At 43.5% G+C, this 18,523-nt stretch overlaps 2 protein-coding genes across 2 annotated transcripts; both read left to right on the top strand.

Annotated features, from left to right (window-relative positions):
• Positions 1-1,601: 1,601 nt before the first annotated feature.
• MELLADRAFT_94247 (uncharacterized protein) lies at positions 1,602-3,925 on the top strand (the record flags this gene model as incomplete). Its single annotated transcript, XM_007417101.1, has 12 exons — positions 1,602-1,657; positions 1,725-1,768; positions 1,824-1,940; positions 2,013-2,404; positions 2,510-2,588; positions 2,661-2,767; positions 2,843-2,959; positions 3,030-3,176; positions 3,245-3,325; positions 3,388-3,483; positions 3,549-3,667; positions 3,724-3,925. 12 exons carry the CDS (start codon positions 1,602-1,604, stop codon positions 3,923-3,925), a joined length of 1,557 nt encoding a protein of 518 aa, XP_007417163.1.
• A 4,566-nt stretch (positions 3,926-8,491) lies between these two features.
• Positions 8,492-9,028, top strand: MELLADRAFT_112607 (uncharacterized protein; the record flags this gene model as incomplete). The annotated part of the gene is made up of 1 exon (XM_007417130.1): positions 8,492-9,028. One exon carries the CDS (start codon positions 8,492-8,494, stop codon positions 9,026-9,028), a length of 537 nt encoding a protein of 178 aa, XP_007417192.1.
• Positions 9,029-18,523: the final 9,495 nt, after the last annotated feature.

Below are 18,523 nucleotides of genomic sequence, written 5' to 3'. Positions count from 1 at the left end.
GGAAACCAACTCGAATTTTTTGCACTGAATCATTATAATCAGTATTGTTCACAAGGAGCACACAATTCAAAACTCACCTTCACGCTCGTGGTACCAATTAACCCACATGACAGCCTCATGAGCTGTTGTCGCCATACAAACTGCCGGTAGGAGGTTTGGATGAACAGTTGCCCGAATGATGGCCATGAGCACTTCATCTGCAACCCAATCGCGTAAGGTCGTAATTGCCGAGGGAGGTTCATACAAGTAAAAACCTCTACCGGTGAACCACCAATAACATTCATTGACCGCGTAGAGCCACTCCTCATAATTGGAGCCATTTCGCTTAATACGAGGGGAAATGCTGGCGTGTGCTTCCATTCTGCGGTGATCCACATAACGAAGGATGTTGTCCACGGCGTCGAGATTGACACCAAGGTCGCGCATGAACTCTATTTGGGCAATGAGATGAGAGGAAATATAAGGAGGTTGAATTTTAGGCCGTACCATTTTCATTTTGGTTTGGTGATAATGTGAATGACTTGGATATTTAGGGGGGAATGAGATGGATGTCTTGTAGACTTGAGGCAATTTCTACGAGTCTTTATATATTATGCGCAAACAAAGCCTCGCGCGAATGCAACAATCCAAGTTCCATTCATGTTTGAAGCTATAACAGCTAAAGACATCAGAACACTTTAAATGGCAAGATCTGATTATTTCAAACGAGATAACATCATTGTCATGCAAGATGCGAAAGGCTCGTGTTACATATCAAGCCCAAAAACAAGGCCAAAAAAAAAGAACAAAACATAGGAATTCAAACCCCGTGGTGAACGTGGAATTGATAATACATGACAGCGTGAACCATCAGTCGAGCGCTGCTTCCGTGAGAGATTCCCCATTTATGCAACAGTTCCCTATTTACGTAGTCAACAAATAAAAACAAATCGAAGTGGTTGATTCCGTGATGGCGAAGTATTCGAAGGACCTCTTTCGTTTCACATTCTTGCAAATGGGCGAATCAAATATACTCTTCCAAAGACGTGGCGGCCATGACACGTCGAAGAGTCGAAAAATAGACGGTTCCCCCATCAATTGTGAACTCTACGTAAGAAGAACTTCCCATGAGCCTTCGAACAAGCGAGGAAATAGAAAGGACTGACTTACTTAAATCATCGACTGGTTCCAGAGTATCCAAACACGGAGTTTCGACATTCAGTGAGGCCGAATGAGCGCCTAAGCTGGAGTCATCCATTGGCTGGGCAGACTACTGCTTAATCGGAGTGGGGTTTCGCTCCGCTGGCAATTCCAAAACTCTAAAAAGCAGCACAAGGTCAGTCCTGGTCGAGGTTGCTTTAGCCATTGATCAATTTTGAAAAAAGCACTCACATATCATGGGCAAACCCAAGGAAAGATTGGTCCGAGACCTTTCTCTTTTTTGAAGTTTGGCTGCGAGTTCGCGATGGGGACATCGTTTAAAGGCGGGAGGTGAAGTTTTATTCGATATATTCAATATCGAACAAAATTCAAACAAACGAAATCTTTGCGAAGTATTCGAGAAGTTTTCTTGACCAACAGATCGATCAGCTGTCAACCTGTGGGCCACACAGATCTGTCAAATGTGGCCCACGGCTCCCCCTGGCCTCCTATTTTGGGAAGGTGCAAGCCCAAACCTGTGAGGTTGGGCTTTCATCATTCTGACCCAAAAATTCGCCACCAACTTCCTCCCAGAACTTATCGAGAGCTTTCGAGTTCACCATGAACACAGAAACACCGTACAATTTCAGTAAGTTGAGTGGGCGTTACTCTTTTTGTATGTACTGACAGACATCTTTTGTTAGGTGGTCAATTCCGTGGCCGAGGTAGTCTCGACCTTGGCGAAGGGCTCGAGATGCCATCCCAAGGTGGATCAATTCAAGGTTTCAATAACCATGGCTCGCTCAGGAACCATTCAAACAGTGAGAGTAAACGGTTATGATATCTTACAGGTGAATCATCCCACCTTACCTCACTATCACTTCGTTAACCAGGCTCGTTGGACTCCCATCGAGGTCGACATGAGGGTGGGGAGTCCTCTCGCAATATGAATCACAAGAGGACTCCCAACCCTCATGTCGAAGGCCGCTTGGAGTATCCACCTCGAAGAGAACGCGATGACCGGTCTCGATCCCCCTCAGGTCAACGCTTCAGCACACAAGCTGGTGCTGAACCGCCATCCGGCGGTCTCGCATATCAACAAGATTTGCGAAATTTCCGAGATCTCGACTTACCAAACCCTAATCGACTAGCAGATGAAGTCAGCGACGGGCCAGCTATGTTTTCAAGTCCCCTCCCCGCCCCAACCATGCAAACCTTTCACGCAATGGCGATGAGGTGTGGTTTGGAAGGCCCTTTTCTTGCTTACGCGAAGGACCAAGCGGAGGTAAGTCTGTTCAGACTTGTTGATTTCTTCTCTTTTCGTTTCTTTCATTCAAGTTGTCGTTTAATCAATTTTTTTTGTATATCTTTTTAATTTCGACTTGGTCAGGTATATGGTGAGACCAACCGGCATTTGGGTCAGGTCACCGCGAATTCCAAACTCCTCATGGAGTTAGCACGTGTCAATGGTAAGATTGACACGTTAACTGATCAATTTGCGACGATCACAAGGGCTGTTGCTGCACTTGCTTCGCAACAAGCACCACCTCGAGGTCCATCACCTGAAACCGAATTAGGACAAGCACCAGCATCCGCCTTGGCCAAACCTAACAGCGCCCTAAAGTGGCGCCCCAGCTCCAAACTTCTGGTAAGGCTTCTGTCTTATGTACATATCAAATGTTCAAACAGAGAATTGACATCGATATACATTGCACTTGCCAAGGGGTTGATCAACCCCTTGGCCCTCAAACTCCTTTTCTCACCGATAATCCAGTCGTATACCGCGCTCGAAAGCGTGTCGGAAGGGTATCTTCCAGACTCGTTATTCAATACTATCAAGGTAAGGTACCTTTACTTTACACTGGTATCTTATAAGGATCTGACTCGCTCTAATGTTTGGTATACTTTAGAAAACCGTTGCGAAAGAAGGCGCGGTATTCGCGGCCGAGCACCTTCCTCGCCAGATCTGCGGAGTGGAAGAAGCCCCTGACGCACAGACCTATGCCAGCGCCCTAAAAAAGGCTGGCAAACATGCTAGAGAAAAATTGCACAACGTTGTAGGTAGTCTTCCACTTGCTCATCTCTCGTATTTATTTGGGAGCAGTGAAACTCACCACCAAGACAGCTCTTGGTAGGCATTCACGATTCTAAAACCAAAGAGCGGGTTGACGTGGCGGTTCCGAATATCAAAGGCATGGTCCAACGCGTAAGTTATTACAATTCACAACATATACAACATTTGATTAATTGTGTATAGTTAAACTCAAGGTGGCTGTGAGGTGTGGAGTTGCCGGTGAGAAGGTTGGCGTGGAAGTCGTTTGGGCAGCGACCGACCGGCCAACACGGGCACGAATTGCCTATCTTGTGAGTCAAAGGAAATGATCCCTTTTGGAAAACTACTTGCTCATACCATTTCTCTTTCTGCTCAGCGTCGAGAAGCGGCGCGGTTGGTGCTCAAAGGGGGTAGAGGATCTGAATCCATTTGGGCTGTAGTGGATTGGAAGCTTTCCGAGCTGCGATTGAAGGGGAATGAAGACTATACGACTGCGTGAGCAATCATATAGTTACATATGATTTTCATTGACTGACATCGTTCTGTGGTAGCTTTTATCAAATTGTCTATGAGGAGGACCGCGAGTACTTCGATGGCAAAGTTTGGTTCAAGCACCTGCAAGAACGAGAGCCAAAAGTCACTTTGGACTTGCCATCAGACGAAGCCATCATGGCACGCATCGCTGGGGGCGGAGCGAATCCGACTCCGTCTGGATCTAATACTAGCTCGATCCACAATCCAGCAGCAAATTAGAATTAACATACCTCTTTCCTTTATTAATATTCATGTTTATTGAATCAAGAAAAGTACAAAACAAATGTTCTGCTTCTGCTAGTTTTTTTTCTCCTTGAATTTTTTATTATTGAAAGTGTTTGTCACAGTTCGGAGTTCCTCCCTCCAAATTGTAATAGATTGTGACCATGAAATTCATCGGTTTTGATGATTTTTATGTACCGCGAGCTGCTGAGCTGAGGCTGAGCTGAGCTGAGCCCGAGCTACCCGTAACCAATGTCCGAATCCCGGGAAATGCCCGATACAAGAGCTGAAAAGAATGCGTCGGGCGATGGTGCCTGCTGACCGTTGGAAGGCAGATCACAGCCGGCCTGCAGGCAAAATCCAGCCGGCCTGCAGGCGAAGTCAGTAGGCGCCTGGCAGGCGTCTCGCGTGAGGGCTATTGGCAGACGGCCTGCCCCTATGCAAAGGCTGGCGGTCTGCCGCTGGCCTGCCATGGCCGCCTGTAGGCGGCCAAGACACCTCTGTGGTGTAGGGCTGATGTCAAATTTCGAGCGTGAGATCGGCCGGGGCATTTGGCCAAAAACACCTTCACATTTACACCACCGGAGGGTTTTGCCGGTCTTGAGACCGGCAACGCAGACCGTCTGCGGGCCGGCTGCGCTTCCGCAGTGGTAGACGGTCTAGACCCAGCCTCACAAAAACTCTCGATTGGATTCATCGATGACGTGGTCCATGTAGTGGCGTCGAAATCTCTGGAAACCAACATGGTCAACCTTCAACAACAAGCTACAGAATCGCTAACTTGGGCCAACACCCACGGAGCAATCTTCGACAGGAAGAAAGCGCAATTGATTCATTTCACGAACAAACGACTCAAAGAACCCCTCAGCTTCCAATTTGGAGACACAACGCTAGAACCTCAGCAATTGGTGAGATGGCTAGGAGTCTGGTTCAACACAAAGCTATTGTTTAACCAGCACCTCAAACACATCAAGAAAGCAGGAGACTTCACCTTACATCAACTCCAAAGATTAAACAAGTGCTATTCAGGCCTCTCGCCGGGTGAGATCAAACGTCTGACACTCGCTATCTTACTCCCACGAGTATTATATGGCAGTATAGTATGGCTAAACGAGAGAACCTTCGGCAAGACAAATAGGATCCTATCTCAACTACAGAATGCAAGCCTCAGAATCATCTTAGGAGCCTTCAAAGGCACTTCGACAGAGATGCTCAATCACAATGCCTATATCACACCGTTCTCGATGATAGCGACGAAAAGACACCACAACTTCCTCCTGAAGAGACTAGCAGCACCCAATAACCACCCAACACAAGTTTTCATCAGACACGAGCTCAAGCTCAGGCCATCAAAACATAAAGGCCCAATTCAAGAAGTACTAGACTACCCAACTTTCCGCAAACTCGCAGAGGAGAGAATTGAAACAATCTTTGCACACTCTCTTGTTCCATGGACACCTAACATTGGTGTACTTAACAATTTTGACAAGACGAAAGATGAAGCAAAAGATCTGATCCCAAAACAAGTCAAAGAGGAAGAGGAGAAGAACTCGCTGATCATTTTCACGGATGGTTCAGTCAGTGCCGAAGGGGGAGGAGCCGCAGCAGTGACCGGATCGACTAGTAAAACAGTGACCATCAACTCAATAGACAACTACTCAAACCACGAAGCAGAATTACTGGGGTTCTTACAAGCCACGGAACTGGCAAATGAAATCTTCAGACGCCATCGACCGTGTTATAATGACCTAGCAATCTTTAGCAATAATCAAGGAGTACTTCGACTAGTCCATAATGCTCCAAGACAAGCATCAGGACAACACTTTGTTATCAAGATACGAAGCAGCTTAAAACGATTACCCGCTAACACCAAGATTTGACTATACTGGACACCTGGCCACACAGGCATTGAACTCAACGAAAAGGCTGACGAGCTGGCCAAGAATGCAGCTACAAGTGGAACGAACTCAATTGAATTACCATTGAGCCTAGGTAGCATCAAGAAACGGACAAAGGAAGAATATAACATCAAGAAGGTGATCATGAGACCAGGAAAAAATCCTTTCAAAACTAAACCTCAAGAAATTTCAGAAAAACTATTAAGTATGGAGAAAGGAAGAGCTGCGGCAATTGCATGAGGGCAAAACACAGCCCACTAAATGCCCATCTCTTTAAAAGAACACTCACAGATTCACCTTTATGCCCAAACTGTCATGTAAAAGAAACTACTGAACACTTTCTACTTTATTGCAACAGGTACAAACGGGCACAGAAAATCGTTCAATCCAAACTACGAAAGGAGAAAATTAAAGTGTACTGGAATAACGCCAGTAAACTATTAGATTGTCCTAAAGCCTTTGCTTTATTAGCGGTGTGGTGAGCAAGATCTCTACTTAAGCAAAAAATTTAAAAATTGTGTGAAAATTTGTATTTTCGGTCAAAGGCAAATTTATTATTGAAGTTATTAGTCATCAAGGGTATCATAGTTGATTCATAATCCTCATTTCATTATCTTTCAAATCATATATTACATAAGCAATTGATAAGACCATCTCAGAGTGGAGAAAAATTCGAAAAGATCAATAAAAATAGTATAAGAGTGAGAATCAAATTAAAGGAATTAGTAAGAAGGGATTTGAGGAAGAAGAACATTCAGTTTGGATCTTAAGGAATGGAAACTGTTATGAAAAGAATGAAAGAAGAAGAAGAATATTAAGAAAGTTGAAGGAAAATTCGAAAATATGGGTATGAAAGGCTGGAAAGTGGTTTTTAGGTTATTATTATAAGAGTTATTGGTTCAGGAAGGTTTTATTGTGAAATGGAAGGGCAATATTAGTCATCAGCAACTTTAATCACGAGGATTGATAAGGGATGTGAAATTATTCAAGAAAAGGGAAATTTTGAAAAAGGGTACTATGGTATTAATTCCTGTGTAGTGATGTCATTGATGGATCGATTGCGCCAAGAGTTTTTCAGATTGATTTTAGTGCTGTGCGATTGATTGGAGTGCTGTGGAATGATCTTTTGATAGAAGAAAAATCATTATTAGACGTGAAAATAGTCAAAATTTGTCAAAAATGGAGGTTTTTAGTTAATTACATATGGAAAGACTTGTCAGAATTGGGTGTGTAATAGTTCATTCGACGCAGAATCATTGGTTTCATAATGTGCAACCTTTAAATAATTAGTAACGGAGGAGTAGTGAAAAAGTTATAAGGCAACAAAGAAACTGGAGTGAATTTCGAATTTGGAGGTTACATGTGACATTTACATGACAAAACTTTATTTTCTTAATCTTTACAACTCAATAACTTATTCATCACACATCAGAAACAGATGATATGGGGGTGATAAATGATCAGCATCACGAGGGCTATCAAATGAGCTATAGTAATCAAAAATTGAACAACTTTACAAAAAATTTGTAATTCCAAAAATGGATTTCAGCTATGAATATTAGGAAAAAATCACCTGTATTCATCATAAGAAGATCTGTTCATCATTTATTAACATCAATTGATTAAATTCACGCCTTGAATCATTACAAACAATAATAATAATGACATCATATGGTTACATTGGAGAATTTTCTGTTGATTTTGACGGTTTTTGAGGGTTTTTGGAGGTTGTTGACCATTTTTGAAGGTTGTTAGAGGGATATATACTATTGTTAAGGATTTTACGGGCTTTTGTTCCCCTTTTTACTCATCTTATACTTTTGTTAGAGTGTTTTTAATCATCATTAAATTACTTTAGCAGTACTAAGTTCACTAAATTGCCCCTTTACATCAAAGGAGAGATTTCTTTACGTGTGATAAGACTATAAGTCTTCATTGGAATAACAATCAAACTGATTGTTGCTTTTGCTAGTAATTAAAGTTGTGTTTTGTTGTGCTCAGATTGGAATAACACTACAATAGTGTTGAGATTTCTTTATTTCTAAAAATCACGGGAATAATACTGGGATCCTACTAAATCTAGCCCGCTTAAGAGATATCCGGCGCCCGCCCTGTTTGGGGTAATACCCAATAGTACCCGACAAAAATCTCACATTTTGGCTGAGCTCGGACCTTAGAGGGCTCCACACGGGCTATTTACGTGGGCGTTGTCACATCCCACAGCCCTTTTATGTCATTCCTTGACTCAAAAGGGGCAATCAATCAAATTAAAACAAATAAATGTTTGTCTCAGGGGCTGCTAAACCACTGGCGCCCGGACCGAACAGCATAATCAGTACACACAGGGCCAAATGGAGATGGAGGGTGAGAGTAAAGTACGTACCATCTCACTTCTACATATAACACATCTCCTTCCAAGGTTAACTTCACCCTTTTCCCTCCCTTCCCCTTGCCTGCTTAATCACCTTTCCCGCTCACACACTACCTTTAACCTTACTCGTTTTCACCATTCAATCCCAATCCTCACAACCCCTTAACCCTCCGCATAATACATCAACCCCCCATACAACTACCAAATTAATCCCCACCCTTGTACGAATTGTGTCTCATACAAGATTAATCCCCACCCAAACAGTACAACTTTGGCAGATCGAAAAGCCTAGTTATGCCCACCCAATCTACCCCACATACATTGGGCGAAGTTATACAGTCGTCAAACGTTTCAGATCAGAATCCACCTCCTCCGATTCATGATCAACATTACCCACCTTTTCCATATATTGCTCACGCTCACCCTCCTCATAACCACTTTAACCAACCAGCCAGTTACTGGTACCCACCTCCCGGTGTTCCCTATCACCAACCTCCAGGTGTAACCTATCACCACTGGCCCCATCCTGCTTACCTTGCACCCCCTTTCACTAATATTTCTATCAACGTTCCTCAAAGTGTCCCCGTTCCACCTATTCATACCACCGTTTCGCCTATTCAAACCGTTTCTTCTGTTCAAACCGTTTCACCCATTCAAACTGTTTCACCTATTCAAGCCGTTCCATCTATTCCAATTCATACCGTTTCGCCTGTTCATACCGTTTCCTCTCTTCAAAACGATCCACCTAGTCCTATTCATACCGTTTCACCTATTCATAACCGTTCTGCCAACTCTTTTAACATCTACTCCTATTCAATCGACACAAAGTGATACAACCACAATTGGTATTGAATCTCATGCACCTGCTCCTAATCTGATTGATCCAATCATGGGCATCGATGCGCTTACCCTTACCACAGCAAATGAACGAGATGGCGACTGGCCCCTAATCGGTAAGCTTTTCAATTCGAACTCCATCTTTCACTGATTGAACGCAGGCTTACGAACATCTTACTCCAAAAGGGGCTCAACCTATACGCTTACTTGAAGGACCTAAAGCTGGGAAACGCTTTCTACAGATGGACAATGGTATCATGTACATGAATGCGGTTGCCCGCCATCAAGGCTACGCACTGGCCATCAAGAGCCACAAGACCGAACACCAGACCACCATCAGGATCTATCTTCGATGTTCATTAGGTGATAGACACATATCAACAGCCGAGGTTGATCCACATCCTCCAAAAAGACGGGATGTATGTTCGAAGTCTCCCTCAACTATCGTGCCTCACTGGATCGATGGATTGTTACTTACAATATCAAGCATCCGGTGAAACTGAGTCATGATCACCCTCCTTTTGCTAAACCCCACAATTTGGCAATTTATCGTCGATTCCAACCTGAAATTCGCGATCAAATTGACATCTTGTCTTCGGCTGGAGTTCGAGCGGCACAAATTCGAACTCTCATCGATGTAGAACCCGGGTCTCAACCCTTAGTCCGCGATATTCACAATGTACGGTCTCGTCTTAGGATTAACTGGCTAGACGGACGAACACCTGTTCAAGGGCTGTTTGATTTAATCACCGCTAGTAACTGGGCTCACCAATCATTAACTGCTGAAAACGGCACACTTCTCAACCTTTTTTTTGCTAGTCCCTCAGCAATATCTCTCACTCGCCGATTTCCAACTGTTCTCTCACTCAACTGCACATACAAAACAAACAGGTTCAATCTTCCTCTATTACATATCGTTGGAACTACCAACACTCACCGTTCTTTCACCGTTGCCATGTGCTTCATGAGCAGTGAAATCGAATCCCAATACGAATGGGCCCTCACACAGCTCAAAGACGTCATTTTTACTAGTGAAGACCAGTCTGTTACAGTCAACTCACCTAAGACGTTTGCAACTGACGCCAAGCCAGCCCTGTTCAATGCAATTGCAACTGTATTCCCTGAGTCAGTACACATTTTGTGTATCTGGCATATCAACGTCAATATTGCAAAAAATTGCAAGAACAAATTTTTGGAACCCGATTGGACCACCTTCATGAAGCTTTGGAACAACTTCGTGGCCTCATCAACCCAGACTGATTACAATGCTAATCTTGAGGCAGTTACCGAAATGGCAAAATCTCACAATGTCTTCGAATACCTGGAACGGACTTGGCTCCATCAAACGGAGAAATTTGTCACCTTATTCACCGGTCAAACCCCTCACTTTGGTAATTCTTCAACATCACGAGTAGAAGGTAGTCACTTCCGAGCTAAGCGGTTTCTCGACGGTCGAAACAATGATTTTGTAACCTGTTTCAAGTCTTTTAAACGTTTCGAGGAGCATCAGATCAGCGAAATCAATGTTTCTGTGGGCATTGAGAAGACAAAGACGCTTCATGATCTTCCTATATTCTTCAAAAAGTTGAATGGCATTGTGTCTCATTTTGCGCTCAAAAAACTCAAGGTAAGAAGCTTTCTTCCTATAATATTCTTCAAATTGTTGAATGACATTTGGTATCTTTGTCCTCTTTAATCAAAAGGTTCAATACAGCTTGCTTCCCAATTCGCTCAAGAAACCTTGCACTGGAACTTTTCGAGGTGCTTGGGGCTTACCGTGCTCGCACGAACTGGCCACCGCCCGAGACAACTTTGACTTTCTTCAACCAGAAGCTGTTCATAACCAATGGCATCTTACGATGGATCTTCCACCGGACAACTATCAAGGGCTTCAGGCCGCCGCACGTGTGAAATTCAATTATATTTTGGACTTGCCAGAACATGTCCTTTGCAAACTTTTTGCCGAGATATCACTTCTGGAAACCAACCGTTTCTCTCTTGTACCAATTTTGAATGCAGAGGTGAAGACCAATAACCGAGGACGCCCACGAAACAACACTTTGAAACAAACTGCTGCCTCCGAAGAGGGAAGATGGAAGTCTGATTTTGAAGTTGCTGAAAGTTCCAAAAAAAGGCGTGTCAACAAATGCAGCTATTGTTCTGAAGGTGGGCATCGTGTCACTACTTGTAAGCGTCGTCTTGCCCAAGAAGCTCAAGATAAAGCTCAAGATCATCCAAGTTCCAACTCCGAGAACAATGTTGATGACGTTGATATCAATTCTTCAGATGAGGAAGAAGTTGCAGTACTAGATTCATCTTCTGATGAATCACAAAATGAAGAAAATTTGTGTCCGTTTTGTGATGAACCCCTCCCAGCTGACCCATCTTCCAAGCTCACTGCATTGAAGGCTATCCTCCTTGCAATTCCAAACATTCGCAAAGGTATTGGGCGTACAGGAGCCATGTCCCTTCCTGTAAGTTGAAAAACCATATCTTTCTTCATAATATTCGGATATTTATGTTTAATTTTGAATCTACAGTTTACGCAAACCGCAGATTTTTGTCAACTACATCATAACGAGTGCGAGATCATACCATTTGGTGTCAGAAAAGGTTGGCCTACCTCAATCGATTTTATTGGATTACCTCTGTAAGTTCACTGTTCACGTTGTTCAATCTTGATTTGTTATCTGACATGAATATCTTTCATTTAGTCGCATCAAAACCTATATTTCGACTCTCAACAAAATTGTCAACAATGGAGCAATATCCCCTTTCTTTGAAGAAGCGAAGAAGACTAGGCTTTCAATGGGTCGCCGTATGCCTGGGCAATTGGAGAATATCGAGGTAGAGCTCCCTGGATAGTCAGTATCATTCTCTTAACTTTCACAACGTTTAGTATGAGTTTGATGATGTTGACAATTGTGTCTTTTAGTTATGGTTATCAAGGCTTCAAAATAATAGTCCGAACACTCGAGTCAATCTTCATCAAAGATACCTCCTCTGCCAATCATCTCAACAAACAAAAAGCATCACCTCTTACTGCTGATTGCTTTATTCGACAAGTGCTACTTCCTGAAGTGGCTTTATTGTTGATTGCTGAAGATTTAGAGAAGGACCGAGAAGATCCAGTGGTACGAGAAACTCTGGAATGCAGCCGCGCTTTTGGTTCTGCAGTCTTCCCCATGCCAGACGAACCATTTGAATTCATCGAACCCAAAGAACTCCAGGCACCGGCTCCAGTGAAACCAACTGCTTCTACTTCTTCGGCTCCGACTGCGTCCTCAGCAAATATATTTCAAACCTTGGCCCTCCTAACCCCCGAAGACCACAACATTTTGAAACAACTCCCTGCTTTCATCATTCCCTACATCACGTCGTTATTCAATCCACCCGCTTTGGGTAATTGTGGCTACTATGCCATTGCTGCGTCACTCAACCTGCACGACTGCGAATCCTATGCATCGGTACGGATGAGACTTTGTGAAGAGCTATCTTCTTTTCGCAAGGACCACGAGGACCTCATTTCAACTGTTTCAGGAATGAAGAGCGGGATGCAGACTCGGCGAACCCGGGGCAAGTCTTATGTCACCGAACTAATGGAAGATCTGCTGGTTCGACTCGAACCTCAAGGTCCCACATGCAAACAGGCTTATTGGTTGCGGATGCCTTATCTAGGCTACATCATTGCTAGTGCTTACGACTGCCCTGTCATTTTCTTCGACCGCCAAGAAGGCAACTGCTACTCTTTTTTTCCGTATCGCACAGCACCTAACAATAACCCTCCTATCTTACTTGCGTTTGTGAATGGAAATCACTTTGTCAGCCTTCGTTCAGATGGCAGGCTGCCTTTTCCAAAGACATATGGCGACTACCAATTGGCCACGATCAGCAATTCCAGAATGCCCCAGTGGGTTGAAACTCATCAAGAGCAAATTGATTCTTGGCTCAACCACGAGGGTGTAGTGGTAACCTGTTTGTGACCGACAACCTTTTGTCGTTTTTATTTATGGTTGTGTCCTTTCCTTCTTGTCTCTAATCTTTTTCTACCTCTAGCTTTGTGATTCCTCTCTCTATTGATTCTTTTCTTCGTGACTTTCTTTGATCTACTTTAAAACCACTTTTTGTATGTGTTGTGCCTCCGCTTTTCTTATGGTTGTTTTTCCTTCTTGTCTGTTATTGTTACAATCCTATGCTATGTATGCCCCCTATGCCTATGCCAATGAATAATGCGTTTATTATGCCCATGCACATTCAGTTGTCGGAGTAAACAAAAGATGGTCACATCTACACATCTACCTGTGAAATTTTGCAAATATGAATGAGAGACGAGTAGCGAGTCTTTAATTGCATTTTGTATTACATTAGAGTGTTAGTGTTAGTGAGTGTGTATATGGTATGTCGTGAGTGATCCAAAAAAAAGAAAGGAGGGTTTGGAGAGTAGCCCCCCTTTTTTTTTTTTTTTTTTTTTTTTTTTTTAAAGTGCATTGAGCCTTTATTGCATAAAACACTAACTGAACAAGTTAAGAAAGAGAAGGAACTAGTTTACCTAAGAGAAGCGGCCATCTAGTCGGAGCAAGGGAATTTGTTGACTTCTAGGACATCCAGATAATTTATATCTACACTTTTTAATTTACTTTTTAAGAAAACTTTTTTTTTTTTTTGAAAAACTTTGATGAGACTATCTCGGAGGTGATGATCCTGCCCGAACCCTTTCTAAGGGGATTCAATAGCTCTGGTTTTTATAAAAAGAACCCTTGGGAGACCGTCTCGGAGGTGATATTCCTAACCAAACCCTTTCCAAGGGGATTGGACAGCTCAGGTTTTTCGCTTTTTTTTTTTTTTTTTAAAAACCCTTGGGAGACCGTCTCGGAGGTGGTGTACAACCGAACCCTTTCTAAGGGGATTGGACAGCTCAGGTTTGTGTTGGTGAGACCGTTTCGGTGGTGGAGTACCAGCCGAACCCTTTCTGGGGGATTGAACGGCTCAGATAGCATTTGTTGAGACTGTTTCGGAGGACGAGTTCCTAACCGAACCCTTTCTAAGGGGATTGAACAGCTCTGCTAGCTCGAATTGAGACTGCCTCGGAGGTGATGATCCTAGCCGAGCCCTATATTTGGGATTGAGCAGCTCGTTGGTATGGGAGACTGTCTCGGAGGTGGGATTTCAACCGAACCCACATGGGGATTGAACAGCTCGATGGTAGCGTTTTGAGTGAAAAGATAAAATAAGAATGAGAAACAAAGAATCCTTAGTCCTTATCGTCGCCTCCTTCCCTTGCTCCGGGGCCGATCTCCTTGGTCTGGTTCCTGTAAGTAAGAACGGACATGTACAAATCGTTTAGTTTTTAAGATAAAGTCTGCTAAAAAGGGAAAAACTTTAGGTGTATCCAATAACTTGGTGGAGTTGTTCCAGTCAACTTTGACTTTCTCCTCCTTGATTCTAGATCTCATGGCTTTGCGAGCTTTCGAATATTTTCTGCAATACAATAAAAAGTGGTGAGTGTTTTCAATCGTGCCACATTTATCACAAAGAGGGGAACCAACTATGTTTCTCTTAAAGAGATGACCATTAAGCGGGCTGTGTCCTGTCCTTAATTGGAAAATAGCTGCGGTTGCACCCTTCTCTAGGTTTTCCAAACCTTGTGATGTTAGTTTTGGGTCGCTATTGTACGGTTTGTTACCTGGCTTGAAGGGAAAAAGTTTAACATTAGTAATTGCTTTTGTTCGCCGTTTCAGGCTACCAAGACTTGTCCTTAGAGTCATTGGATCTGTTTGGTTGGTAGCTGATTCACCAGCCAGTTGATCGGCTAGTTCGTTGAGTTCTACGTCTTTGTGACCTGGGGTCCAATAGAAGTGGATCTTGGTGTTCTCTGGAAGTCTTCTGAGTTGGGCTCGAATCTGGATTAAAATGTGTTGGCCCGAAGTAGCCTTAGGAATGTTGTGCGACAATTGAATTACTCCTTGATTGTTGCTAAAAAAGGCTACTGCTTGAGGTCGGGGGTGTTGTTGTCTGAACCATTCGTTGGCCAGTTCCGTCGCTAGGAGGAGTCCTAGTAGTTCCATCTCATGGTTGGAAAAGTGTTTGTGGTAGAGGACTGCTTTGGTGCGGCTGATAGATGAGGAGACCGCCGCTGCGCCCCCACCTTCTTGTGTCACTGACCCATCCGTGAAGATGACCAGCGCATCATTTTCGTCTTCTTCTTGTTTGATTTGGTTAGCTATGCGTTTCTTCGCTTCTTCCTTTGATAAGCTAAGGTTAAAAATTTCACCCATGTTGTTAGACCATGGCGCGATGGGATGGGGGTAAATAATTTCAATATCTTCTTTAGCTAAAACGTTGAAGTCCTGTTTCCATAGGACATCTTGGATTGGGCCTCGAATTGTTTTAGGTTCCGTTTTAAGTTCATATTCGATGAAAATTCTTGTTGGGTGGTCATCCGGTGCTGAGCATCTTTTGAGAAGGAAGTTGTGGTGGCTTCGAATTGCAGTACGTGTAAAGGGCGGCATATACACATCATGCATCATCATTTCAATCGAGGAGCCTTTGAAAGCGTCTATCGCCACTCGGTTTGCCGCGTTTTGAGCCGTGTCTAGAATTTTTGAGGCTTTTTTGAGGTTTTTCTGCGTTAGCCAAGCAATACTTCCATAAAGGATTCTAGGGATCAGTATTGCTGTGATCAATCTCTTGATCTCCTTAGTGGCAAGACCTGAATAACATCTGTTAAGTCTGATGAACTGTTGGATCGTAAAGTCGGCTGCTTTCTTGACATGATGCAGGTGGCTGTTAAACGTGAGCTTGGGGTCTAGCCATAAACCTAGCCATTTAACTTCGTTCTTTGGAGCTAGAATAATATTCCCAAAGTTGAATGGCGGGTGAACTAAGTTTCTCTTATTTGTGAAATGCATGAGTTGGGCTTTTTTCTTATCGAAAATGGCCCCGTGACGAGCTGCCCATTCTAAAGATCTTTCTGCATGTGAATTGAGTCGGATTAGATTGTTTTGGAATGAGTTATCCGCTACTACATGAACTATGTCATCTATAAACCCTAGAGAGAGGTTGTCTGAGTTTGGGCTGGGGGGTTCTTTGCCTAAGATGCCCGAATTGTAGATTATATATAAGATCACTGAAAGCGGGGAGCCTTGAGGCAACCCATTTTCAATACTGAAAGATTCTGAGAGAAAGTCTTGGAGACGGAGGTTTGTCGTTCTTTCGGATAGGAAACCTTGAATAAGATGTATCAGGTATAGAGGGCAGTTGTGTTGTCTGAGGATGTGAAGTAATTGTTCGCGGTGTACGGACGGGTATGCTGATTTGACGTCCAAGAAAAGAGCTGTGACCACTTTGTTCTTCCGCCATTTGTCTTTTATCCACGACATCAAGATGACTAAGGCGTCGTCTGTACTGTGTTGTTGTCTACCACCCATATGACAGGGGGAGATTACCTTAAAGTTCTCAGCCCAGTAAGTCATCCTACTCGTGATTATCTTTTCCAAGACTTTACCTAAGCAACTTAATAGTGCGATTGGTCTATAAGAGTTAGGCTCAGAGTAATTGTCCTTACCACCCTTTCGGATGATGATGGTAACTGCTGAGCGCCACGCATCCGGGAAGAAACCGAAATCGAAGCAGGCGTTGAATAATTTGCATAGTGCTACTTCAATCGCTGGGAGAGCAAGTTTGATCAATTCGTTCGAGAGTTCATCGCCACCGTTGGCTTTCTTGTTGGGGGACTTGTCCACGATTCTCCTAAGTTCGTCGATATTCAATATTGGGTGTTGGAGTCTGGGGGGGTCGGTAGGGAGGCGACAATTGGTCGGGATGTCAGACAAGTCGGCCTCCACATGGGCAACAGATGTACCATAGAATAATAGCTCGGCTTGGGTGTTCTTGTTGGTCGTTACTGTTCCGTCTTGTTGAAATAGAGGGGCCACCTCCCCAGACGCTACGGGTTTCGCATATTTGAAAGCTTTGAATGTGGTATTACCTGAACTGCTGGCTAAGAAATTTTTCCAGTGATTTGCTTTGGCAGTGAGAACTTTGGATTTGAAAAATTCTTGCCATTCCTGATAGCACTTGTGGGCTTCAGGGAGGTTTGATTTGATCATCCATCTTCGAGCTCGGTTTCGGTTCTTGAGGATCGGGTCGAGTTGTTCCTTATCCCACCAGTTTTTGTACTTCCTTAGGTTGGTTTTGACTTTTTTCCCTTGTTCTTGTGCTGAATCAAGAATGAGTTTAGAAAGTGTAATAGTACCGGAGTTAATATCATTTTTTGACAAGTACACTGGTGGGAGTAGGGATAGGCCATTGCGGATCTTACTGTGGAACAAATCAACGTCTATGTCAGTAAGTTTTAATGAGATATGTTCAAGGACAGGGGGAATGAGTTGAAGATCGAGGATTATAGCTACTGGTAGGTGATCCGAGGCGCTTTCTTCTTGCACCACTTTGCATCCAGCCACTTTTTCCGTGAGGTTCCAGCTTGTCCATATCAGGTCGATGGTAGTGGGATTTGTGTTGGGTGAGAATCTAGTGGGGGTGCCCCTAGGGGAGGCGAGTTTCAATCCTTTGGTACCACATAGGTGTAATAGCTTCTTCGCTTGAGCGTCTGTTTTGTTGTAGTTTGGGGGGTTCCAGTAGTGGTGTTGTAGATTTGAGTCCGTCGTGAGTACGGTAGGGATGCGGCGGTCATAGTGGCTACAAAGCCACCTTTCTAGTGAGGCCAATCCCCTCATTGATCCTGGGGGATTGTACCAAGATAAGATTCGTAATTGGGGTGTTTGAGAGTTGGGCATCTTGATGTCTACCGCAAGTATTATGTCATTAGAGCTTGGAAGGACTGAGATTTGGGTCGAGCGGATTAGTTTAGAGATGTATAAAACTACTCTAGGGCGGTCTTCCCATGAGGTAGGGTGGTAGTCGTATGCTGATATTTGGTGCCAGGATTCGTGTGTTGGGAAGCTTAGGTTGCATGGGTTAAACCAAGGTTCTTGCAAAGCAAGTACAGTGTACTGAGTTTGAGTAAGCACTTCTAGGGTAACATGAGAGGATTTATTACAGTTGAAATGAAGAATAGAAAAGTTATTAAATTGAGTTGGTAAGTCTGATGAATTAAGGTCTTGTGTTGGCTTGTCGTCCATTGGTGCTGGGGTTGGGGTTACTTGAGGGCTTTTATGACTCATCTTCTGTTATTATTGGTTTAGTAATTTGAAAGCGAGTGTTCCTCAGCGGGCATGTTAAGCTTTTGGGGGAATGGGCATATTTGGGGAGAAATCTATCAATTTGAGAATTAGTTCTTTGTGCATCAAAATTGACGCATCGGGCACAGTTCTGGCTAACATCGTTGTTAGCACAGTCTTTCGAGTTATGTGGGTCACCACACTTAGCACAATGAGCAGTGAATTTGCAAGATGAGTGAGTATGATTTAAATCTAGACAATTAAAGCACATAGTAGGCCCTTGTACATAATTCTTGCTTTTTAACCTGTT

This window comes from Melampsora larici-populina, assembly GCF_000204055.1.
Source record: "Melampsora larici-populina 98AG31 unplaced genomic scaffold MELLAscaffold_68, whole genome shotgun sequence".
In the NCBI taxonomy this organism is placed as follows: domain Eukaryota; kingdom Fungi; phylum Basidiomycota; class Pucciniomycetes; order Pucciniales; family Melampsoraceae; genus Melampsora; species Melampsora laricis-populina.
The sequence above is the reverse complement of the archived record's forward strand: the minus strand, read 5'-3'. Positions and strand labels throughout refer to the sequence as shown.